The following is a 26060-nucleotide window of genomic DNA, read 5'->3' as shown; positions in this document are numbered from 1 at the left end:
ACCTCAGTCAATTTTGTTCTCCGCAGGTAAAAGAACTTCTCATGGCAGGAGTGTGGTGCCCACAGATACACTCCTGGAAGAGTTACTTTCTTCTCTTTTAAAAGTTTTTAACTCTTTTGAAAATGGCGTTATTTTTTTCTTATTCACGTCGTCAGTATGGATTTTTTTTGTTGTTGTAATTTTTAGACACAGATTTTTAAAGAGGAAGAAATTCCAAAGTTTAATCAGCTTGTTTACACCTGAGGAAACTGAGACCCCAGGAAGTTCATTGATGACCCTATGGTCACAATATAAGAGAATATCAGACTACAGCCAGAACCTGGTTTTTGATTTCCAATGAAGTGCTATGTTTCGCATATCATTCCACTTTCTTATCTTTGTGGAGTTTTGTAATTATTTTTGGTGTTGATTTAGTAGTCAGATATTCTTCCTCAGGTACGTGTTGATCAGCATTTATAATGTGTAGAAAAATGTTATATGTAAAATAGCTCTTAATTTTTTTATTGCATGATCTTAACATCTGGAATCCACACTTCCCAAGTAGACTAAATCTGTGGGCCTTCTGGTTTAATAGTACCCTTGTCTAAAATGGATTTTTTTTAAAAATCCTGGAATAAATAACACATGTAATAAATTAGTTTTAACCCTCAGAGAATCTGTGAGAATATAAAAATAATTGAAAATTGAAGCATTTATTCGTAACCTTGACTGAAAGACTTTAATCAGCATATCTGAAATTGTGGCCTCAGAAAAATGTAATATTTATGAGATCGCAGATAACAGGATCTGTGTTAATGATGCCAATACTGCCTAAATAAAATCTGAATTTTACATAAAAAGAGACAATGTAGAGAGACAAATTCTGTGTTAAAGTAAATGTTATGTATGATTAAAGTATTACTCCCGTTTTATTTATCTTCCAAATTAGCATTAGATCTATATTCAAAATATTTCCCAATTAAAATTTTCCCTTGTTGAAGATCTAAATTATTAAGGAAATCCAAGTGACCTTGCATCTGATTCTGGGTGTTTAAAAAAATAAAAGGAATGAATTCCATTGATACATTCATGAAGTTTTGTCCTAATATAAGATTTTCTTAATATTGATTTTAAAGAGTAAGGTATAAGAAGATGAAATTATGGACAAATGGATCGAAATGAAGTGATTCAAAAGGATGTTGATCCAGAAAAGAAAGGGTTATTTTCAAAATATTAAAGGAAAATCATTCATATCTAACATGGATTTTTCAACTTATGATTGAAGCATTTCCCTCTAATATTCTCATTTTGTTTGTGAAGTTATTAGTTGAATTTTTGTAAATTATGTTTTTATATGCAACACATTTCCTGAGTTTTGGAACTCAGTGGCAACTTCCTTTGTATCATAAGAAATCAGACTACTCTGTAAATTAGAAATTCTTCATAAGATATTAAACTATCTTAAAATACAGTACACCAGTATGATGAAACTAGTTAATAAATTTATAGACAACAAATGTATTTCCTAAATGACATAATGCCCCAATGATGGTATTTATTTTTGACCTCATACTGAGCATTAATTGTGAGAAGTGATAGGATAAAGAGTATCAGTGTTTAGTGAGGATTTTCTAGGATCTTTCATACTACCTGTTAAATATGTTGTAATATTTTAAAATAATTCAAAGCATGCTTTGTGGCTTATTCTTAGATGTCTCTTAAATGTAGCGTGACATACAGATGAGAAAACTTGCTCTGAAGACTCCTTCCTTCAGCTTAACAAAAGCCACCCATTTCACAGATGATTTAACTTTGATTAACCTACTCCACTGTAACAGATTATTCCAACAACTGGAATTTCATTCTTTGGTGTTATTTCTAGGTGCAGCTTAATTTACAAAACTGCTTTTCTTTCCATCTCACCAAAATACATCACAATTTTGATGTTAACTCAGTAAAAATTCAATGGTTCATTAAACCTACTCTTAGCATTCATTGACAAGAGATTTGTCATTTTAAAAGTAACTGCTACTTTTATGCATTCTTTACTGCTCAGTTTATAACCTTAGATTCCCTGTCAGAGAAAGCATGGAGTTAACCACTTAGCATATTGCGATGAATATTCATCAATAAATTGATGTGACATGGCAGTCCCATTTTTCAGTCTTCCTGCATTGTTGCAGTCTTTTTTAGTTTTAAATATAGATAATCATGTAATAGGGACTAGCCTAGAAAATCTTTAGAATTGTAATACTATATTTTTGGTCTAATAATATAGTATTATTAACATAATACTACATGTTAATAGTTTTTTAGTAGCTAATTGTATTAGTTTTTAATAAGAGAAGTGTATTTGTTTCAGAGGAACAGTCTCTAATCTGATGTTACTGATGTTAGGCATTTTTTGCCAAATATTTGGTATATATAGATAATCAGCTTTATAATAAAAATACCGTTTTGTACTTTTAAAGAACAGATCATTTTTGTAATGTTCCTGGAATTTTTATTTAGCTTAGTCATTTTTATGAAGCTTGGGTTTATCATAGTTTTTAATCAGTTTTTAATTCATCTAGAAAGAGAGCTATGTACATTCATTCTAAAATAAAATCCTGAAAACAAGTATTTAAATAGATTATTACTCATTCAAACACAACTAAGTAATCTATATGGGCAAGTTAGCATGGTAAATGCCATAAAGTAGGCAGATACAGATCACTGTTTACCATACTTCATCTACATTTTAAATTTTAAAAGGAAAAGAGTGTCTATAAGCACGATCTTTTCTGTTAAATATATAGATTATGAGGTCACTTAGCACTGAAGTACCGACCATATGCATTATGACAGGAATTTGACACCTGTCATTGGAAATGGTACTTAGAAACCGTATAATGTAACAAAGTTGAGGGAGGGAAATATGATGTGGATAGGAGGCTGTAATTTATAATTCACAGTGCTTAAGAATGACTTGTCCAGGGTGACTCAGATTCCCTATCTTTGATTTTAGGATTTACATACAGTGAACCCTACTAGTCAACAAAATTGATTAAGATAACTAACAGTATTAGCAGAAAATACATATTTTCAGACTTAATTTTTTTATAGATAATTTATAAATTTATTTATTTTTGGCTGTGTTGGGTCTTCGTTGCTGCACGCGGGCTTCCTCTAGTTGCGGTGAGCAGGGCTACTCTTCGTTGCGGTGCATGGGCTTCTCATTGCGGTGGCTTCTCTTGCTGCGGAGTATGGGCTCTAGGCGCACGGGCTCAGTAGTTGTGGTGCACGAGCTTAGTTGCTCCACGGCATGTGGGATCTTCCTGGACCAGGGCTCGAACCCGTGTCCCCTGCCTTGGCAGGTGGATTCTTAACCACTGCACCATCAGGGAAGTCCCCAGACTTAATTTTTAATTGAAGTAAATATCCTGTTATTCTAAAAGTCAACTTAAGTACAATTAAATTATTTTATTACACTGGCAAGTGACTTTATGGTATAATTTCATTGTAATGTTGGAGCAGTACAGTATAGAAGAATTGTTACCAGTTACACTGTTTTCAGATTAATAATCCGTTGTATATGAGAATTCATCTGAAAAGGAGTACTGTCTTTCTGTTTTTCTATGTGATTATTTTGCCCAAAAAAAAGCTTTCATTTTTTTAAGTAGCACAAAAGCTGTAATTGGCATGCTTTGTAAGGAAGTGTCAGTGTGCAAGAGAGTGGCGATCACTAAGAATTCTTTCACGTGTTCTTTCCCCTTTGCACCACCGCCTCCTCAGCGGGGTCACTGAGATCACTAGCTTTTCTTGAAATGGCCATTTTCACTGGCAGGTGCATTATACCCTGTATTTTCAGATTGTTTTTCCATTCTGAATGTTTGGCAGGTTGATTGCTCTGGCTGCATTGACGGAGAAAGGGCTGACAAATGCGGTTGGGCTGGCTGAAAAGACAGTGATTACTGTTTTCCTTTGTGGCTGATTGAGGCCCTTGAAAGGAAAAATTTTAACCTTCACCATTTGGTTCAAAAGTATGAGCATATATTGAAATCATTCGTGCCATTTATCCTAGTTCTGTAAACTTGTCAGAACGTAAAAATCGCTCAATTTCAAGTAATGTAGGATTGGCATACGTCATTATCATTTTGATTAAGTTGGAGGTTGTATCATTGTGTGCAGTATACAGTGTCATTTAAAGCTTTCTTTCCTACAGGTACAGTTACATTTTTATTGCTTATACTGTAGTGTTAGAAAGATTTTCATAGCTCTCCAAACCTAACACTATGTGTGTGGTTTGGCAGCTGGTGTGGCCTACAAGCTGCATTTTGTTTGCAGGGTAAAGGCTTATCTGTAGGCCTCCTGGAGTGTGGGTAATTGCACAGGCTAGCCATTGGGGAGAGACAGGATTGGAAGCAGTCAAGCGGAAGAATGTTATGCCATCCCATTGCCACCTTGTAGCAGAAAGACACAATCCCAGCAGTGCCATCTGGTTGTTGCTATCTAGTCAGCTGGCCTGGCTGCTGGGACCATGACTTGGCAGCTGGTTCCCATCCTTGACTATTCTTTTGTGTATGTCGTATGTATGCGTGTTTTAGATAATTTTGAACATAGGTCGGGGAAATGACTATAACTAACAAGTAAAGTCCCCTTACTGAATGGGCTCTTATTACTTGAGATGCGCTTTGCTGCAGACGCCTGCTGCCATTCCCTCATAGACAAATGACACATCTGTTTAGGCAATAAAAATAAGCATTTGCTTAATAAAAATCCATCTCAGTATGTAGTGAAAGAGAAGGTAGGCAGAGTTGTATGTTCTAGAACATTTTAAAATAAGTAATTTAAAGTTATTTCCTGGTTTGGGGGTATAAGGGGAGATTGAATAATTTTTAAAAGTCTTATAAACATTGTATATTATCTCAATATGTATTTTTATTCAAGTTAAGAAAACATTATGTTAAGTGCTTATTGCCACATCATGTAACAGTAGATAATGAGACTTGCATTTAAAATGACAGAATAGAAAATGTGGTCTCATAGCTATTATCTTTAAAATCTGCCTCTCAAATAGCAACCTGAGAGTTAATGTAAGCCGTCTTTATGCCATATGAAGACCCATTAGACACTGATGGTTTCAGATCACAAGTAAGCAGCCAGCTCTGTAGGCTATTTTAGACATTTGATTTTCTTCATTTTACAGCATTAATGTGTCAGCATGCTACATAAAACTATGTAGGAGTTGCATGTTGTTCTGTCTGGAATGATAAATGCTTGCAAGCTTTTAGAGATTTCCATGAGGGACTCATCCTAGTTGCTTATATATCTTATTTCAGTTTATGTTGCTACAGAATTTGATATGACTATTGCTGAGTTACCACATAGGTATGTATAAAAACCAAGAAGTTCCACTTAATTCTTTTTTTAAAATTGTATTGATAAAATTTATATTATTTGTACTCTTTTGCTTTTATCTAAAGAGTTGTGATACTTTCTGAAATACTTACCTCAAGAGTTAGCAGTTATTTTCATGAAAATAATTTTTGTGTTATTCTGTTTTTTCAGATGAAGAGGAAGAAGATGACGTAGTGACTCCTAAACCACCTATTGAACCTGAGGAAGAGAAAACTTTAAAGAAAGATGAAGAAAGTGATAATAAAGGTATCTTAAAGAATTCAACTTTAAAAAAAATAATTTAAAAAATTTTGTTGATTCCTGTTAAGACTGCTTTTATTATTTATATATTAAAGTAGAATAAAATGCTCTAAATCAAAGAGGTGAATCTGCTTGGAAAAAAATGAGTGGCATTCATTGACACAAATTGTGATAGTGAGGTGACATGATTTGAGTGGCATAAATCCGACTTCAGAAAAACGTTTGTCTCACAGCCCCCCCGCACGAGCTGACTGAAGAAGAAAAGCAGCAAATCTTGCACTCTGAGGAATTTTTAAGTTTCTTCGACCATTCTACAAGAATTGTAGAAAGAGCTCTTTCTGAGCAGATTAACATCTTCTTTGACTACAGTGGAAGAGATTTGGAAGACAAAGAAGGGTAATGTTTAATTGCTAAAATTATGGGTTCAGCAATGTTAAATTACTTTAAGATTAAGAGTGGGAAGTTATAACACAGTTGTTGGGTTTTTTTTTTTTCGTCTTTTTCTGTAGAGAGATTCAAGCAGGTGCTAAACTGTCATTAAATCGACAATTTTTTGACGAACGTTGGTCAAAGCATCGGGTTGTTAGTTGTTTGGATTGGTCATCTCAGGTAAATTATAACATAATTGGTTGCTATTAACTCATTTTTGAATTCCAGTAAGCAGGTAGTTTTAATTGTGGAAACTTTGTGTAATTAAATCAATGTATATTATTGAAAATTACAATGGATGATGGTTCTAAGGTTATGGTTGTCTTATGTACTTAGGAAGAAAGGATTGGAAACACTGTATTTAAAAATCAAGAGTTTATTTATGCCACAGCCCAGTTTTACTAATTTTAATTGCTCACCAAATCTCCTTTGGATTGAATTGCAACACATATTTTAATAAAATATTTTAACATTAAAACATTGAAAATAACTAAACTAATTTAAAGTTTTACTAATGTTCCAGCAAGCATAACTCTAGAGATATATTTCTTGGTGAAGTGTTAGGAATTTGTATTTTCAGAATAATTTAATAATAACAGTTGAGTAACTAGGAATGTAAAACAGTTCTCATTATGCATAGCGTTTTTTTCCCACTTGATTCTTGCGAGCAGTATCCAGAGTTACTTGTGGCTTCCTATAATAACAACGAAGATGCTCCTCATGAGCCTGATGGTGTGGCCCTTGTATGGAATATGAAATACAAAAAAACTACTCCAGAGTATGTGTTTCACTGCCAGGTAAGATGGTCTTTTAGCAGTCTTTCCCAAGTTTAAGAATTCACTAATGAATTTAGACAAGTGCCTTTCTTCTTTTCTTGTCAACATAATGATTTCATTGGATTGGCATTTACTAAACCACCCCATATTTGCAAACAGATGTTAACGAAAAACTGAAGACTTCTCAGTTCAACATGATCGGCGTTTTCTAGCTTTTCTGACATCTCTTATGTTTAATCACACCTAAAGTCCTTTGCAGTTGTGATTTTCTGTTATTGTGATTGATTGTATAAAAGGAATCTTTTATAAAATGTCTTTTCTACAGGGAGTTTCTCAGGAACTTATTTGCTGAATATACAATTAGATGGTTGGCCCACTGAATTACTTATACATGGCCTGAGGAGTTGGAACTAGATAGTTTTAAGTAGAAACATATGTTTGAAGTAGGAAACAGATGCAGATTTTTAAAGTGGATTTAGTGGGAGGTTAGAATTTGCAAGCCTTTCTGGTTGCATAAGTTATAATCTTTTAATAATATCATAATTCTGCAAAAACACTTAACTGAATCAAAACTAGCATATACTCTGTTGTCAGATTACCGTCAGAAGCTAAAGTAGAGCCAGTTATCTTCTGATTTAATGATGTAATCAAATTAAGTAATTTCTGCTTTCTTCGATAAATTGCTTAAACATTTCTGTAAACAATCATTACATTTGACTTTTAAGCAGAACTATTCTAAAGCTGTATCTTATGTTCTAAAGCAAAATGAAATTTTAAAGTATATTTATTTACTGGTTTTTTATAATCTCTGATACTTTACAATAAAGGGGAAAATGTTTTGGATATAGATTTATTTTTATAACTTGTCACGCTTCTTCCATTTGAACCTTAAATATAAAAATCTTGCTATTTGCAGTCAGCCGTTATGTCTGCTACATTTGCAAAATTTCATCCAAATCTGGTTGTTGGTGGTACATATTCAGGCCAGATTGTGCTGTGGGATAACCGTAGCAATAAAAGAACTCCAGTGCAAAGAACTCCACTGTCAGCTGCAGCACACACAGTAAGTAAAGGGGTTATTTCCATTAGATTTCTGTCTTCTTTCACCATTAAATACTTAGTAGTGTCCATCAGAGTAGTCTCAAAATGTGTTTCCTTTGATGTGTGAATTTCTCATCATTTAGCAACCAAAACTGAAGGCTTTTTTTTTCTTTGTATTTTTGGAAATCTATTTTGTTAGAAACTCATCTCTCTTCTGAGATAATGTTTTGCTAATCTATGGAATAGCATCGAATTTCACATTAAAAATGCCATCAAGATATGAGACTGGATATGAAACAGAATACCTGTGATTATACAGTAAAAATTATTTCATTTTTTTTTTGGTAAAATAATCCCAGAAAACTTTAATATCTCTTTCTTTAGCATCCTGTATATTGTGTAAATGTTGTTGGGACACAGAACGCTCACAATCTGATTAGTATCTCTACTGATGGAAAAATTTGTTCATGGAGTCTGGACATGCTTTCCCATCCACAGGTAGGTTAAACTTGGAAAGCTCTGAAATTTTGAGGCAAATATTGGTATTTTTTTAAGTCTATGTAAACCCTAGCTTATGTTTTTCATAAATATTTTATAATAGTATTATAGTAATAGTTTATAAATCTAAACATGTATAAATGTAATTTGTGGCGTATATACTTCATTTTCAAACCTGCTTCATGTAATCAAACTAAATTTATATAAGTAGTATAGTAAAATAATTGTTTACAAACTAATTAAGACTAGAAAATTTTCTTTAAAAAATTAAAAATTATAAGTTTACAAAATAATTTACTCAATTTTTTCTGTGTAGGATAGCATGGAATTGGTTCATAAACAGTCAAAGGCAGTCGCTGTGACATCTATGTCCTTCCCTGTTGGAGATGTCAACAACTTCGTTGTTGGGAGTGAAGAAGGTTCTGTGTACACAGCATGCCGCCATGGCAGGTAAATCTAAACTGGAATTTACAATTATTTAAAATTCTCTCTTGAATAATCATATTAAAACAAATTGCCTCTTATTCAAGTAGAAATCTGTCCTAGAGCCACTCGTTATTTGTGACAAATTATTTAAATTCAGGTATATAAAATTAAAACTTAAATACTTTTTTAAAATAAAAGGTTATTTTGGATCACGATGTGTTCTGGATTTTGAGGGTTGTGCTGTGTTGTGATTTTTGTACGTGTGGACATGCTCACAAAAGTTAGTGGTAGGAAGTAGCATTCAGCAATTACAAATACAAAATGCACATGCCACATACTGACCGTTGTAAATAAGATTTTCAGCTGTTTTTCCATCTTGATTTATTTGGACTTTGAGCCTTAGTTCAGTCCTGATAATCGCACAGTAACGTCACATACACGTTTTAAATTGACTAGTATTTCCCCTGCTGTTCAACCTGTTTTGAAATTGTCTAGCTGTACCTTATCAATTGCTTCCTTTAAAAAAAAAATTGAGGGTCCAGATTTCATCTCAAGTACAGATCACCTTCACTTCAAAGCTTTTGATTTAAAAGTAGCCCAGATTCTCTCTCATACATGTAGCATTCATTTGTCTCTATCCCACCACCTCAGAACCTCAGATATTGGACTTTTGATTTCTGTCATCAATAGCATGATGTTTATGGTTCCAAAATGTACTTAACCACTTTAGTAGCCTTATCAAATCTGGATAGGTAACACTCAACATAATTATTCTTACGTGTTACGAGCACAGAGTTAAGTCTGTTGAAATTATGTCAAAGTGTAATAAATAAACCCATGATAAAATATATTTATAAGTGCTCTACTTACAAGAGATTTCCCTATTTTCACTCTTAATGAAACAGCAAAGCTGGAATCAGTGAGATGTTCGAGGGACATCAAGGACCAATTACTGGCATTCATTGTCATGCAGCTGTTGGAGCAGTGGACTTCTCACATCTTTTTGTCACTTCATCATTTGACTGGACAGTAAAACTTTGGACAACCAAGGTATCTAAAAACAGATGTCTAGTCAAGTACTCAGGTTTCTGACACAAGGTGGTGCTCTATTACTACATGGGAAAGACAAAAAGCCTTCTAATAGCTTAGAATGATTTACTGATAGATCAAACCTAATAAGTTACACAGAACATGAGTGAACAACTAGATGTTGAAGTTTTCTTAAAAGTATGCTGACAAGTGTGGTAATCCCACACATGACCCAAGACCAATCTTCCCACCACTTCAGGCTTTTCAAGCACAGAACTGCTTACCCTGAACTGAGTTGGAGGAAAAGCCGCTGAGCATCTCACATGGCACTCACGTAGCTGCCCTATAGCCCAACACAAAAGCTGTGCATTTGCTCTTTGAAGAGCTTTTAGAGGCTGTTCAGAACTGCATTGGCTCACAGAGCTGATGGAAACCGGAGAAAAGATAGATAAAACCTGAGGTGTACAGTAAGTCTTATACAGTGAGACTATACATCATAAACTGGAATCATTAAGAAAGTATTGTGTAAATTCTTCTGTGTAAATATATATGGATGCATATATATTTTTGTTTTCTGCAATACATAATTTAAATAGTTTGTTTGGGTTTTAATAAGCTTTGAAAAACCATTTATGTTATAAAGTGCTTCCGATCCTACAGCAATTCCAGATAGATGTGACATTGCCATGCCTCATTGAAAGTCTCAAGGCAAATCCAGGTAGGGAACATTTCTTCCTGTGATAGGCCTTGTAGTTTCATTTGACTCCACTTAAAAATTAAAGTGCCTTGACTTTTCTGTCTGGCTTTTCTGCAGTATTACATTGCTGCTGGCAAAGCTGCATACTTGAAATATCAGATTCTATTTAAATTAAGTTAAATTTTAAGCTGTGTTTTTTCATGTTTCTGTGTGCCTTATCCTAACTTTATTTGATTCTTCAATTTCTTTGAGAAAACCTAGTGGTCTCAAGAGATATTCTTCACTATTACAGTGGAACTCATTTATTCATCAAATGCTGGCCTCAGAAATCAGGGATGAACTCACTATTCACTCTTGTCCTTTCTTGATGCTTTCTTAGTGAGTTAGAAAACTTTCTCTTAAAATTGAACGTTTTCAGGTTTGGGATTAATTAGCAGGCATAAAAACAGCATTTAAGTCTAATGAAGGAAAACATATTAAATAGTGCTTAACACAGTGTCTAGCATGATAGGCACTTAACAATATTCATTCAGTTCCTCCTTTTCCTCTTTATGGAGATCAGACGCTCGGTTTGAATGCATATACTGTCAATCATCTGTTTTCTTTCCTGGATTGTTCTTGAATTTTTTTGAATGAGATTTATACAGTGGCAAAAGGTAGAGGTAGAAGGTTCTCACAATCACCAGCAAAGAAACGCATAATCCAGCTAGTAAAACCAAAGCAAGATGCAGAATTGGAAAGATGAAGCCAACTCTCTCTCTCTAGGCTGTAGGCAGCTACGTAAGTGGCTAGATTTCTGGTTATGCTTTCACCTGAGTAGTCCTTTATATAGAGACACAGGAAATGTTACATCTTTCTTAGATTGTTGGCCAGCTTCCTTTTTCAGTAATTGAAAAGAATCTTTTATCTGTTTGTAGATTTATTATTTTTAATATCTCAGGTCTTCAGTTTGCCATCCTTCTTTTATCTTTAAATTTGAGGCTTCCATTCTTACATATATTACCAAATAGGACTGGAAAATGAAGACTTCATCTTGCCTAAGCAAGAACAGAACTTACATTTATGATAGCAGACTGATTGATGCTTGCTTTTGTGGTACTACACAGCTGGTTGATTGGTGGTTGATATTTTTTGTTCCTGTATTTTGCAATATTTCAACATAGAACTGCCTACTGAATAAGAATGACAGCCAGGCATATCTCTTTCTTTGCTAATTGAGCTAGGCATTGATTCCTTATGTGAGCTTCCTATAGAAAACTCATTTATTCATTCAACTGTGTTACATGGCTCTCCACTCCCCACCCCCACCACGCATACATACCTCTCCAATGTTAGTGGCCAAAGGATAGGACAACACAGAACAGGTACTTGCTATAGAATAGCAAGTACCCTGTAGAACTTTATCGGAAGAATTACCTTTTATTCTGACTTATCTTCACACAAATAGTTCTACTCTATGAAGGGTGGAGCAGCAACAGTCTGCTGAGTATTTTTTTTATTTGGCCATATTATGGCTCCCAAGGTCATTGTTTTGATCTTGGATTTATACTTCATAGTCAATTGTGTTGCTGGTATTCATTTTTTCCCTGAAAACTTGGTAGAGCCTCTGTGCTCTCCAACACAATGATAATGAATAATGGGCAAGGTTTTAAAATAATCTCTTCTTAAAGACATTGTTCCAGTTCCATTTTAAGCTTTTTACACCAGTATCTTCACATTCATGAATTTAACAGACTTTAAATGTTTTTCTTTGCCTTTACTTTTTTTTTTTTTTTAAACATCTTTATTGGGGTATAATTGCTTTACAATGGTGTGTTAATTTCTGCTTTATAACAAAGTGAATCAGCTATACATATACATATGTTCCCATATGTCTTCTCTCTTGCGTCTCCCTCCCTCCCACTCTCCCCATCCCACCCTTCCAGGCTGTCACAAAGCACCGAGCTAATATCCCTGTGCCTTGCGGCTGCTTCCCCCCAGCTATCTACCTTACTACGTTTGTTAGTGTGTATATGTCCATGACTCTCTCTCGCCCTGTCAAAACTCACCCTTCCCCTCCCCATATCCTCAAGTCCGTTCTCCAGTAGGTCTGCGTCTTTATTCCTATCTTACCCCTATGTTCTTCATGACATTTTTTTTCCTTAAATTCCATATATATGTGTTAGCATACGGTATTTGTCTTTTTCTTTCTGACTTACTTCACTCTGTATGACAGACTCTAGGTCTATCCATCTCATTACAAATAGCTCAATTTCATTTCTTTTTATGCCTTTACTTTTTAAGTGTTTTCTGCCTCTAGGAATTGAGCCCCCATAAACTGGGAGAACGAATCATTAGATATTGCTGTGTCTTTGTATCCTTTAAGATCTGTCTCTGCCCCAGTAGCGAAACAAGAGTCTTTCTTTTTCTCCTTTTCTATAAGTCCTCTAAAAAATCCCTAGAAATCTCAATTTGTTACTGCCTCAAATTTAGTTTCAAGTAATCTACTTCTGTCGTCTGCTTCTAATTTTTGCAGAGTCAGGAATTTTAATGTAGTGACAGAGTTCTGGATCATCAAATTGTTTACTTTTTTGAACTCAGTTATTTTTAGTAAAGAAGATGAAGATCGTTTTCCACATTTTGGTGAGGGTTAATTTAAACCAGCCAGGACATTGCTTCTAATATATTTGAAGGACACTCTTAACTTTTTAAAATACCAAATTTGAAAATTCACAGCGGAAACACTTTGGAAGTCCTGAAAAATGGTAACAAGAATATGTGAGAAGTAGAAGCTTCTTGAAGGTAACTTGAGGATTCCATAAGCACTTGATTAGGGGTAGACCTGATAAATGAGCTTAATATTCTGACCACATTTAACCATACTTGTTACAGATTACTCTCAAAATATAGTAATTATTTATTTGGAGGGCAAAATGTTTTAATGTATGCACAGTATATTCCAGGCTCAACACTTATTTGAAAAGCTTTAACCTTTTTAACTATTAGAAAATACCATAGTAACTTGTTGGCCAGTGTCCAGCCTGTCCTTTGCATAGTCAGAAACTCAATTTTGTCAGTCTGCTAGATTTGTACTAGCAGAGTACTGACGGAGTACTGACTAGAACTCACAGGCTTCTAAGACACTGATGCATTGGAGAAGGTCAATTTATTAATTTACAATGAGAAACAACTGCCAGAAGGCCTAAATACTCATGCTCGCCTGACCAGCTCATTGTTTCCCTGTAGACAACCCACACGGGAAGCCAAATTATAATCAGAAGGTTGCTTGGTTAGCAAGGAATTGGAACAAAAGATTTCTGATTTGAATGTGTAGTGGCATCAAGCAAAGACAGCGTGATTCATTCATCTTCACATAGAGATAACCCTGCCATGGGTGGTAATCCTCAGGATCCATTGACTGAGATGCTGTCTCCTGAGCAGTGCTTGAATTGAGCACTGTCTTCATTTTTCTTGTAAGACTGCTTCTGTATATTTCCATTGCTTTTAATAGACACATTCCTTCTGAAAAAGTTAGTATCTTCCATCAGGTTATATAGGAAGGTATTTCCGCCCTTAGAATTGTTTCTTTTTAATGAGAATCTGTTTATTTCTGTGCCGATCCAAGTGAGGACATACTCACTTCCCATTTCTCTGGAGAGCACCTCACTGTTACGTTCATGGATTTACTATAGGGACTCTTTTGGTTATTAGTCTAGAACTCCCCAGTTACCCCCAGAAAAATACAGAATTACTGTATTAGTTTCCTGGGGCTGCCATAACAAATTGCCACAAACTGGGTAACTTAAAATAACAGAAATTTTTTCTCTCACAAGAGGCTAGAAGTCTGAAATCAAGGTGTTAGCAAGGTTGGTTACTTTTGGAGGCTCTAAGGAACAATCTGTTCCTCTTTCCATGCCTCTTTTCTAGTTTTTGGTGGTTGCCAGCAATCTTGTGCGTTTTGGCTTCCAGCTGCATCACTCCAGTTTCTGCCTCTGTCATCGCATGGAGCTTTTCCTACTTGCCTCTGTCCAGATTTCTCTCTTCTTTTAAGACAACAGTCGTGCTAGATTTAGGGCCTACTCTAAGCAGTATAGCCTCAGCTTAATTACATCTGCAAAGACCCTTTTTCCAATATCGACACATTTACAGGTTCCACATAGACTTGAATTTGGCAGGGGGCTGGGAGTGGGGGGACACTATTTAACCCATTACTGTAAAGAGCTCAGAAAAAAATATGGTTTGTCCCTTGACCTTACAGTGTTTATTTATTTATTCACCACTGTACTAGAATGAGTTACCTTTGATTATTCAAATACTATCTATTGTTCAAAGAATGATACATTCTTTTGATTCATTCTTTTGAAAAATATGTTTGCAAACCTTTTGTTTATAAGAATTTTAGAGCTGCAGTGACCTTTAGACATCACGTAGTTCAGTAATTCTCAGTTTTGGTCACATTAGAATCACCTTGGCAATTTTTAAAAATTCTAGTGCTCACCTGGCACCCCAGACTGATTAAATCATAATATCTAAATAGACTCAGGCAACAGCATAATTTTGAAAATCCCTCCAGGGTTAGCGGGATTACAATGTATAGTCAAGATTCAGAACCACTGATAACCTTTGTTTTGTAAATAAGGAAATAGGGACCTGGAATGATGAAGTGACTTCTCCAAAGCCTTAAAACTAGTTATTGGTAGCCCTGAGATAAGAGTTTATATCCTACGCCCCTCTTCAGCTCTTTCCTGCTGCCTCTCTTCCATTTAGGCAGAAGTTCTCTTCAAGTTAAGAAAAAGTATTACTATTAAAAAGTACTTCAAATGATCCATTTGGGATTTTAATTTGCAGTATCATACATAAAATTAATATATTACGAAACAGTTTTGGTGTTGTATGTGTGCTTTCTTTCTCTTTGAGGGGGAAAAATTGTTAATCCTTGGATGACTGTTTTTTAAATTAAACTTGAAAAAAATTACAGAGGTTTCTAATTACATTTAAAATTTGGGAACATGTTGCCATTTATTGTATTTTTATTTTTAATATAATCTTTTACCCAGTTATAATGCATCCTGCTTTTTGCCTGTGGCTGCATCACAGTCCACCTCATAGATGAAATATTTTATTTAATAATTTCCTGAGATATTCAGCAATCTTCTTTTTCACTTGAGATATAATTTTTATGTAAGTTTTAATCTAATTTGTATGTAACATTTTTCATATTTTATAAAAATGGAATCATATGATATGTACTTATTTGTATCTGGCTTCTTTTGTTCAACACTATATTTGTGAGCGTCATTTCATATTGTTGAAGGTAGTTATAGATTGTTTATTCTCTCAGATAGATACTATTCCCGTATGTAAATATACCATAATTTGTCCATTCTGCTGCCGATGGTATTTGGGTTGATTGTAGTTTGGGGTTGTTATGGATAATGCTGCTATGAGCATAGTTGTAAGTGTCTTTTGATGGACACAAGTGCTCATTTCTGTTGGGCCTATACTTAGGAGGGAAGTACTTGGCCATAAGGTACGCATGCGCTCTGCTTTAGTTGATACTGCCAAGCAAATTTCTAAAATAGTTTTACCAGTTTATAATTCACCAGTGGCATATGAAAGTTTTCCTTGCTTTACAACCTTACTGACACTTGGTATTTTCTGCCATTTTTTTTCATTTTAATTACTCTGATGGGTATAGTTGTATTGCAGTTTGGTTTTCATTTGTATTACCTTGAGACTAAAGAGGTTATCTTAAGCTCCTTTCCATGTGTTTATTGGCCATTTCTTGAAGTGCCTGTTTAAGTCTGCCCATTTTTCTGATAACCCCTTCTTTAAAAATAAAACATTAATATAAAAAATCTTGTAGACCAATACAGATTCTTACAGAGTCGAGCATGTGCACATGACTGTGAACAACTTCTAAGTCTTCGATGAGAGACCATAAAATTGCCTAAAATTGGGATTTTCTTGAAGAAGTATACAATTGCCTCAGGATTTACAGGTCTTAGCACAGTGTTTCTTAATCGTTGTTGTGCATCAGAATCTCTAGTGGAGCAACACCAAAAAGACTGATGAAGTACATTGAGGGTGGGGCCCTGCACCTGGAGTTTTTAAAAACTCGGCAGATGATCGTGATGTCATCCCAAGCTGAAAACTACCTCAGAGGGAGACTTCACTTGGCATTGTTGCCAAGGAGAGTTATAGGAAAATAATGATCTTAAGAAGGAAAAAACCTCTTAGTTTCTGTTTTTAGCTTACTTATAAGTTTTGTTAAAATTTTTGTTTTCTTAATTACAAACAGACATTTTTGGCTATTAAGATAATCATGCAGTTGACAGTTACTGTGAAAATTTTAAATTTATAATTTTAAACTTTTTATCATAGAAAATTCCCGGTAGATTCAAAAGCAGAAAGAGGAGTATAACAAAACCATTGTACTCATTACCTAGCTTCTAAAATTATCAACACGTGACCAATCTTGTTTGATCTATTCCCGCTTATATTCCCTCCCCAGTCCTGGATTATTTTAAATGCAGACATATCATTTAATCTATAAATAAGCAGTATGTATCTCTAAAAAATAGTCATTTAAAAAAAAACCTGTAATACTACCATATCATTGTCACACCCCCCAAAAATGAATAGTGATTCCTTAATTTCATCAAATAGCCAGCGTTCCATTAAAAAACTTTTTTTACTGTTTACTTGTTTGAAGCAGGATCCAAATGAGGTTCGTTTATTTGCGATTGACATATCTTTTGAGCCGCTCTCTTAAAGTAGGGTTTCCTACCCTGTCTTGTTTTCTTGCTACTGCTGTTATTGAAGAAACCAGGTTGGTTGTCCTATTAGTTTCTCACAGTCTGGGTTTTGCATTCTTATGGTACTGTTCATATTGTCATGTATAGTTGTAGATGTTTATAATTCTGTAAAGAGAAGCTTACCCTCATGAATCACTTGGTGTCCTCCAGTCCTTATGTTGACATCTCTTCATTCTTTTTGGTCGCTTGAAGCTTATTCTGCAGTAGATTCCTCAGGAGGTGCTTGTGGGTGCATTATTCCCATATTCTGAAGAGCCTATCTGTTTATGAAGGTCAGTTTGGCTGTATGTAAAATCCACAGTTTACATTTTTTTTTGATTACCTTAAATATGTTACTCTATTGTTTTCTGGCAAAAAGCATTGTCAAAAAGTATGATGACGGGGCTTCCCTGGTGGCGCAGTGGTTGAGAGTCCGCCTGCCGATGCAGGGGACACGGGTTCGTGCCCCGGTCTGGGAGGATCCCCCATGCCGCGGAGCGGCTGGGCCCGTGAGCCATGGCCGCTGAGCCTGCGCGTCTGGAGCCTGTGCTCCGCAACGGGAGAGGCCACAACAGTGAGAGGCCCGCGTACCGCAAAAAAAAAAAAAAGTATAATGACAATCTGATTTTTTTTTTTTCTTTACTCAAGACTTGGTCTTTAAAAATCTGCATGATCAAATCTTTTTTTTTTAAGGGTTGAATGTCCTACATACACAGGATTTTCTTTAATATGAAGTTTCAAGCTGTCTTTTCTTTTAGGAGAGTTCTGTTAAATTAAGATTTTTGTATTCTATAGTATTGCTTTAGGTTTTTTTAGGGCCTGCCATTATAAGTATATCTTTGTTAATCTTCTTTGTCTATCAGTTTTTTTAAAAATTCACTTTATCTCTTCTTTCTTTTTTAAAATAACAGTGTTATTGAGGTACAGTTCATATACCATAAGAGTCACCATTTTATAGTGTACAATTCAGTGGTTTTTGGGTTTTATTAGAGCCATCCTTGTGGTATGAAATGATATCCCATTGTGGTTTTGATTTGCATTCCCCTGATGGAGAATGATGTTGGGCATCTTTTCAAGTGCTTATTTGTATTTGTAGATCTTCTTTGGAGGAATATCTATTAAAACTTTGCCCAAGTTTTAATTGGGTTATTTGCCTTTTTATTAAAATGTTGTAAGAGTTCTAGATACAAGTCCCACTTATCAGGTATATTATTTCCAAATATTTTTGCCTATTGTACAGGTTGTCTTTTCACTTTCTTGAGGGTATTATTTGAAGCATAATGGTATTTAATTTTGATTTAGCCCAATTTATCCTTTTTCTTGTCATTTGTGCTTTTGTTATCTAAGAAATCATTGTCAAGTCCAAAGTCACAATGATTTACGCCTATGCTTTCTCATAAGTTTTATAGTTTTACCTCTTATATTTAGATCTAAGATATATTTGAGTTAATTTCTGTATATGATGTGAGGAAGGAGGGGTCCAAGTTCGTTCTTTTGCATGTGCATATCCAGTTGTCCCAGCATCATTTGTTGAAAGGCTATTCTTTTCCCATTAGTTGTCATGACACATTTATTAAAGATCTGCCACAATAACTTTGTGTAAGATTTGAGTGAGATCCTTTTTTTGTTGGTTATTGTCTAGTAGTGAAATGAGTTTTTCTCTACATTTAAGAGGAAGGGAATGGCAAGGTTAGCTTTTCTGGTTTCATAGTCTAGGTTAAAGCTCTTCTGGGTTTTTTGCAAAGTGGGTATATATCCCTCCATCTTGTACTTTCTGAAATGTACCTTTTTCCGTTCCTCTCCACCACCTTTATCTGAACCTTCTCTTTGCTTTGTCCCTATTGTGCTGTATTCCACAACTTGGATTCCATTCCCGGCAGTTTCTTTTTGGTGAGACTGTCTTGAAAAGGGAGCTTTGATTTGTTAATTTTGCAAGTTTATCAGGCTCAGACTGCATCATTAGACCTTACTTATACCACACTGGAGTCTGCCTGCAATTATTTATAAATCGAATTCTGTTGAACTCCCTCCCAGTCTCTGCTCCTGCTCTCAGAGTGACCCCCACACTGTCCAGTGAGCACCCGCTGTGGACTGTGAGGCTCTCCTGTTCTATTCTCCAGCTGTCAGAAGCCCTCGTGCCTTCCCATACTTCTTCCCGCACAGATGTACTGTGCAGATCTCATAGTAGTCCAAGGTTTGTTTCCACCTGCTTACATTTGGAACTTTGTCTCCTGATTTTGTTGTAGGTGTTGTCTGTGAATCTTTGGTTTTGCTATCCTCATTGCTTTGTCCGGGTTTATGGGGAGATTTAGAGGAGATTCAAAAAGTACACTGCCATTGTTCCCATCTTTCCAGAATCCTCTCATTGAAATGTTTTTAAAGCACATTCTCTTCCTTTTTTTAAACAGTATGGTGTCTACAAGTTAAACAGAAAATGCAATCCAGTCATTGATTTTGTTTTTTAATTAATTAATTTAATTTATTTATTTTTGGCTGTGTTGGGTCTTTGTCGCTGCGCGCAGGCTTTCTCTAGTTGCAGTGAGCGGCAGGGGCTCTTCGTTGCGGTGCGCGGGCTTCTCATTGCGGTGGCTTCTCTTGTTACGGAGCATGGGCTCTAGGCGCATGGGCTTCAGTGGTTGTGGCTCGCAGGCTCTAGAGCACAGGCTTAGTAGTTGTGGCACATGGGCTTAGCTGCTTTGCAGCATGTGGGATCTTCCCGGGCCAATGATTGAACCCGTGTCCCCTGCATTAGCAGGCAGATTTTTAACCACTGCGCCACCAGGGAACCCCAGTCATTGATTCTTAGTTCATAACTCCAGGTAATTCTTTAGTGAAACAAATTATAGGAACTTTTTCTAGGCTGAGTTAAGTATCATAAAATGTTATCATACCTGTTGAATGTATGTCATATTTTGACTGTGCTAAAAATCAACTTTTCCCTTTCAGAATAACAAGCCTTTGTACTCATTTGAAGATAATTCAGACTATGTTTATGATGTTATGTGGTCACCCACCCACCCAGCCCTGTTTGCCTGTGTGGATGGCATGGGTAGGCTGGATTTGTGGAATCTCAATAATGACACAGAGGTGAGCAGGAAAATAACAAAAATTGCACTGAAAAATAGAAAATTGGAGATTTATTGAATAATTTGTGAAATTCCTTTTATCCCAAGAAATGTAAAAGGACTCTGTGATTGTAGCTTCATCACAAAGAAACCAAATAAGCTTTGTACCCTAAATAATAAACACCATGCTGTGCAGAACTGAAGGGAGAAATATTGTTGCCAAGAGGACTGGGGCATTTCCTTTTACTTCTAAAAAGCACTATCCTGTCTCTAATGTCCTGACAAAGTCTCATTCATAAGGCAACTGGGATATTTTTGATTCATAGGCTAGAAAGCAGATAGTTTCAGATTGTTGACATATGTTAGCCTTAATTCTGAATTTCTAAATTTTCTCTTAGCCTTGATAGAATTGTGTATTATCCATAAATATTAGTCTTAGGCTGACTTATTTGAATGAAGCAAAACATATTTTGATGACTTGTTCCATGAAACACTGAAAACAGTGTTACTGTTACTATAAAATTAATACAGAAATCATCAAATTTCCTAACTGCTATACTAAAATGAGTTATTAGGAATGAAATTTAACTGCAGCTATTATTTATGTTTAACCAGGTTTATTTTTACCAATGTGGAGAGGCTTGAAATGTTCTTAGAGTTCTGTATTGCTTGTGGTGGTAAGAAGTAATGTTAGCAGTTCTGCCAATAAAAGTTTTTGAGGAGAAAGTCTCTTGGTGCCTTCCCCCACAGCCCACTCTTTCCCACATCTCTTCATATTTCTAGTGGCAAGTGTCCAAAATCCCTTGAAGTAAATTAGTTGGTTATACAGGACAAGGAAATTATATACTGGAAATGTAAGAATTTTAACACTGTGCTAACTCGTGCTATAGTAGTTTGAAGAGGAACATTAAGATACTGCTAGGGAAAGGTATTGACTGGCTAGATGACTGGACTTGATTATACATTTCTAGTTACTTCGAATGAGACCAATTTTTTTTCTTAATTTGGATTTTGGTGTTAGACATTTGTGGTCACAGTAAAATTTGGATCTTTTCTGTAATTTGCTAACTCATAGAAAATATCTAAGTTATAATTTTTCTCTTAGAACAATTTTGGCACTCTAGAAGTTTAAACTAATCATTTGAGGATGACTTGTGTCAAATAGTAGGATTATTTTTAATCAGATTTCAAAAATTTAAAAATTATTGTGATACTGTTCTGAGTCAAACATTGAAGGTTTGCTCCATGCGTGGCAAATAATTTCTTTTTCCTTAGCACAGCAGAGGGTACAGTCAGATTCCAGGGGATGGTGCCACTGTGTTGGTGACATCATCCTGCCCTGCTCCAGACAGTTCATGGGAACAGGGACTTTGGAAGACCCCTACTGCATCTTTAGTATGAACTGTTTCTGGCAACTGTGGATCAAATCACAGGTTTTAGCTAACAGAGATGCAAGCTACAAAAGTAATTCCTGGCCTCTAAAATTGAACCATAATCTGTTTATGAGGGCTTTTGAGATGTTTCTTTAAGTGAGGTTTTGGCCATCTGTTTTCAAATGGCTTGACTTCTTAAAGAAGTTAAAACAACAAAGAATCCTTTATTAAAGAGAAGATCTTTCAAAATGATGTATCCAGTCATGTGAAAATTTCTTATATAAGGACTTAAGTTATTTTCCCAAACCATTTTCAAGGATTGACTATAATGCCCTTCAGAATGTATCACTGAACAGGAAGAGAGTCGGGAAAATTCTTTATTTTCATCTTTGTTTTTAAAAATGTAGCCAGATTGGAAGAAAGAAGAATTAGTTTTACATGTTTATAGAAATCCTGATGAAACTTTTAACACTGCACTATATTTTAAATGACTTTAGGTGCCAACTGCCAGCATTTCTGTGGAGGGTAATCCTGCTCTTAATCGTGTAAGATGGACCCATTCTGGAAGAGAGATTGCCGTGGGTGATTCTGAAGGACAGATTGTTATATATGATGTGGGAGAGGTATGAGGCTCACTGCCTATAATTTTGACACATCTATTTAGCTTTCACAGCATTGCGGCGGCAGTATCTTTGTGGCTAAAACTAGTCTTTGAAGTTCATGAATTGATAAAACTTACTTTTCACTATAGAAGCAACTCTTGAAATTAATTTTCTTTCTAAACTGAATGTCCTGTGTCCCCATGCAGCAGATTTGGAGGGTAGTATCATATGTTGGAAGTACTTCAAGCATGCGTTGCTGGAAATTAGAAATTCTTCAGGCAGAAGAAATTCAGAGTTATAGTTGGGTTTTGGGGCTTTACAGAATTGTTATTGAGATAAGATTTTATTTTTCTGTATTCATAGATTTCTTTGGGCCAGGTAGTGGAAATCAAAAGTAGTATCTTTTAAGAGTCATCTGATGACTATGTGAAATGTCAATCTTGACTCCTTGAGCCTTGTTGCAAAGCCATTATTATTGAACCCGACAGGATGACTTGTAGCTCTCTCATCTTTACTGTTTGGGCTGACTGTACACGATGCTCAGGAGTGATTTCCTCATGTTTTAGTCCTGGCTAGCACCTTATTCACTCTTTCTTTTGCTATGCCTTATGATTCCCCATTCTCTCTGGAAACCCCACAGCCTCTAGCAATTAGATCTGGAGGGAGGTAGAGTGAATCATTTAGAACAGCCAGTTGAACTGTCTGCACAGATGGAACTACTCTGTATCTGCACTATCCACTGTGGTAGCCACTGGCCACATTTGGCTATTGACACTTAAAATGTGGCTAGAACAACTGAAGAACTGAATTTTTTATTTTATTTAATTTTAAGTAATTTAAATGTAAATAGTCACATTTGTCTGGTAGCTACCATATTGGTTATCACTGTCCAATCTAGTCTCAAGTCATACGGTAGATTTAGAAGCAGGCACATCCATTTGCCACACTGAATGTTTTGTGCCCTAATGTGGCATGCCAGATTCCTCAAATATTATAATGACAGCTGTCGAAAATTTTTGGTTATTGGACTGCTTTAGTGAGGCAAAAGCATCACAAGCCTCCTTTCCCCTTTTGCTATTGGTACATCACTAAAGTGGTAAGAAGTAGCATACCTTTTGATGAAGATGGATTAAGATATCAGGAAAGGTTATCTTAGGTTCCAAACAAAAATAAACACTTACAAGAAACCAGATCTTATGAACCATGCTTCACAAATTATTTTATACTAGGAATGGTGCAAGAAGTAAAAATCTTTCAGGACTTCCTGCCCACCAGCAAAATCCATGAGATAGTGCATAGGAGTTATATTTACAGAGCATTGTTGTCCTTCTCTCTTGCACGGATGATGATAATAGCAAAATCATTTCTGAGGCTGTCACAACACACTTTCCAAACACTATCTTTTGTTTTGAAATGTTATAAATCATTGGTATAGTCTCTGTAATTATGGAAAGGCCATTCAGGTCAATTATTACTTTTTAATCGGAAAAGTATTTGAAAACACTGAATAATAGTAGGTCAGATGATCTTTTATTTCAGTGTACATAAAACATTGTATTTCTTTTAACAGCAGATTGCTGTCCCCCGAAATGATGAATGGGCACGGTTTGGCCGAACACTTGCAGAAATTAACGCAAACCGAGCGGATGCAGAGGAGGAAGCAGCTGCCCGAATACCTGCTTAGCTCCTGAAAAGGGAATATGTAGCCGTAGTGGATTTGGGGAAGACTCTTAAGTAGATCCTAGAACTATTTGCATGCTTCAGTCTAAATGATAATTAAAAGGAAATTTCGTGGATTAAACTGTGGATTTAATGCAGCAAGCAAATCTTACAAAGTCCTTTTTTATATAACATGCATCTTGTTTTGGATTTGTGTCATTTTTAATGCAGCTGATTGACTTTACAGAATGCACCCTTTTCTGAATTCTTATACACAAGTGTATATTTGGTATTCTTTTGAAGTCTTTTCAGCTTATAACACTATATACAGTTATTTCTAAAGCACAGATTAAGTAAGTTCTACATATTTTTAAATAATCACAATTCCCTGTTATACTGATAATGTTCTCACTAACCATAATATGTAGGAACATTGTTTATTCTTTGCCATAGCATGAATGCATCTATCCAGTTCCATTCTGATATTCTTTTTTTTCTTTATAATTCATGTGATAACAATCTATAAATAAACACAAATATGCTTTAACTTTTCAAATTTTCATTTTGATTTACTCCTTGCAATTAAAATTTTATTAAATTCTGCTGCTTTTATAAAGTATCTTTTTTTTATCTCTTTCTTTAAGCTCCTGTTGTAAGCAGCCACCTCAAACCTCATAAAGCTTTGTGCCTTAAATATACCATATAGTATACTGTAGATCTCCCAGTGCATTATGAGCTGATGTCTAGATAATCGATGTCAGTGACAAAATTTTTCCTAGGTTAATTTTTGTTTTAATCCCTTTTTTCTTTCCATCTAAGATAATTTAAAGGATAAACAGAAAGCTGCCTATTATTTTCACTGATTGAGATTATATGTGAGCCCTCTAAGACTGAAACCTCCTTTGAGAGAAATTGATTTTGTGGTTGCAGTAGCCATGAAGGAAAGTGCTCAAATGAATTTTGTCATTGAATCAACTCCACATCTTGAGATCTGTTACTACAACCCTATCTATAAGCCTGAAAGGTAAGTGGCAGATATCTAAGAATTTGTATTGCAGTCAACATGTTTCAGGACTAGAGAAAAGGATTTATGCTCAGATACTGAATTTGTCCACTTTAAATTGTCCATTTCCTTGATCCTGACCTTTTGTCGTTCCAAAATTTAACTGTCATTTATTCAACAACATGAACTAGGAAGGAAGAGTAGATGCCAGATTTTGAACATTTTTGTTTGGTTTGATTTTCTTAAACTAACAAAGATCTGTTGGGAAGTGAATTTTTAAGTAATTTATTCTTAACTATGAGTATTGTATAGTGTGAGGAATAATTGACCTGGAATATTAGACCCAAATTCTAATTCTAGCCCTGGCACTCATGGGAAGTGTGATTTTAGCCAACCAAGTCTTTCCATCTGACTTCTTTATTATCTAGGAATTAAGTTAGGATTAGATGATTTCTAAATTTCCTTCCAGCTCTAAAATTATTGATTGTAATTACTTCAGGCAGTTCTCTATTTTTATATATTCAGTTTTCATAAGTTGACACCTCATAATTGCCTATTATATACCAAAGATTTTTTTTAATATCAGCAGGCAAATAAATAAGTTATCTCATGGTGGTAATGTCTGTGAGTCAAAAGTTCAATTTAGCAGGGTCACACTGTCTTAGTATAGAATTCATGTAATCATTAGAATAGTTATTGCATTCTTGCCCACCATTTATATAAATGACTAGAAAAAGAGAAAACATAATTATGATTAAGGTTGGAAATCACGAGATGTGGCAAATCCAGCTGCTCATGGGATTCAAGTTGATGTATCCAATTGTGAAAGAATAAAATTGGTGTTTGTAAAATACTTCTCACCAAAGGGTTTTTGCTTTTTGGAAACAACTTGCCCTCCCCTCCCCAAAAATGCAGTGTGGACCTTTATCTTTGCCCATTTAACTTTAGTCTACATTTTTAAGAACACATGAATTTAATGTGAGGAATTGCCTTTTAAAAGTTGACTGTGTAATAGCAAAAAAGAAAGTACTGAGGCTGTCAATATTGATATGAAATCTTCTGACAGA

At 35.2% G+C, this 26060-nt stretch overlaps 1 protein-coding gene across 3 annotated transcripts in view; it reads left to right on the top strand.

Moving 5' to 3' along the window:
* DYNC1I2 (dynein cytoplasmic 1 intermediate chain 2) overlaps positions 1 to 25846 on the top strand; it is a 52129-nt gene extending 26283 nt beyond the window's left edge. The window contains exons 6-16 of one of the 3 annotated variants that reach the window (XM_032637581.1): positions 5530 to 5625; positions 5853 to 6015; positions 6129 to 6228; positions 6720 to 6845; positions 7741 to 7887; positions 8250 to 8363; positions 8680 to 8813; positions 9695 to 9839; positions 20238 to 20378; positions 22227 to 22352; positions 23902 to 25846. In XM_032637581.1, coding sequence (XP_032493472.1) covers positions 5530 to 5625; positions 5853 to 6015; positions 6129 to 6228; positions 6720 to 6845; positions 7741 to 7887; positions 8250 to 8363; positions 8680 to 8813; positions 9695 to 9839; positions 20238 to 20378; positions 22227 to 22352; positions 23902 to 24015 — 1406 coding nt within the window. In that variant the 3' untranslated portion in view covers positions 24016 to 25846. The remainder of the gene's footprint in view (positions 1 to 5529; positions 5626 to 5852; positions 6016 to 6128; positions 6229 to 6719; positions 6846 to 7740; positions 7888 to 8249; positions 8364 to 8679; positions 8814 to 9694; positions 9840 to 20237; positions 20379 to 22226; positions 22353 to 23901) is intronic. The other 2 variants (XM_032637582.1, XM_032637580.1) reach the window with 2 other exon arrangements.
* Positions 25847 to 26060: the final 214 nt, after the last annotated feature.

Source organism: Phocoena sinus, chromosome 7, assembly GCF_008692025.1.
Source record: "Phocoena sinus isolate mPhoSin1 chromosome 7, mPhoSin1.pri, whole genome shotgun sequence".
Lineage (NCBI taxonomy): Eukaryota > Metazoa > Chordata > Mammalia > Artiodactyla > Phocoenidae > Phocoena > Phocoena sinus.
The sequence above is the reverse complement of the archived record's forward strand: the minus strand, read 5'-3'. Positions and strand labels throughout refer to the sequence as shown.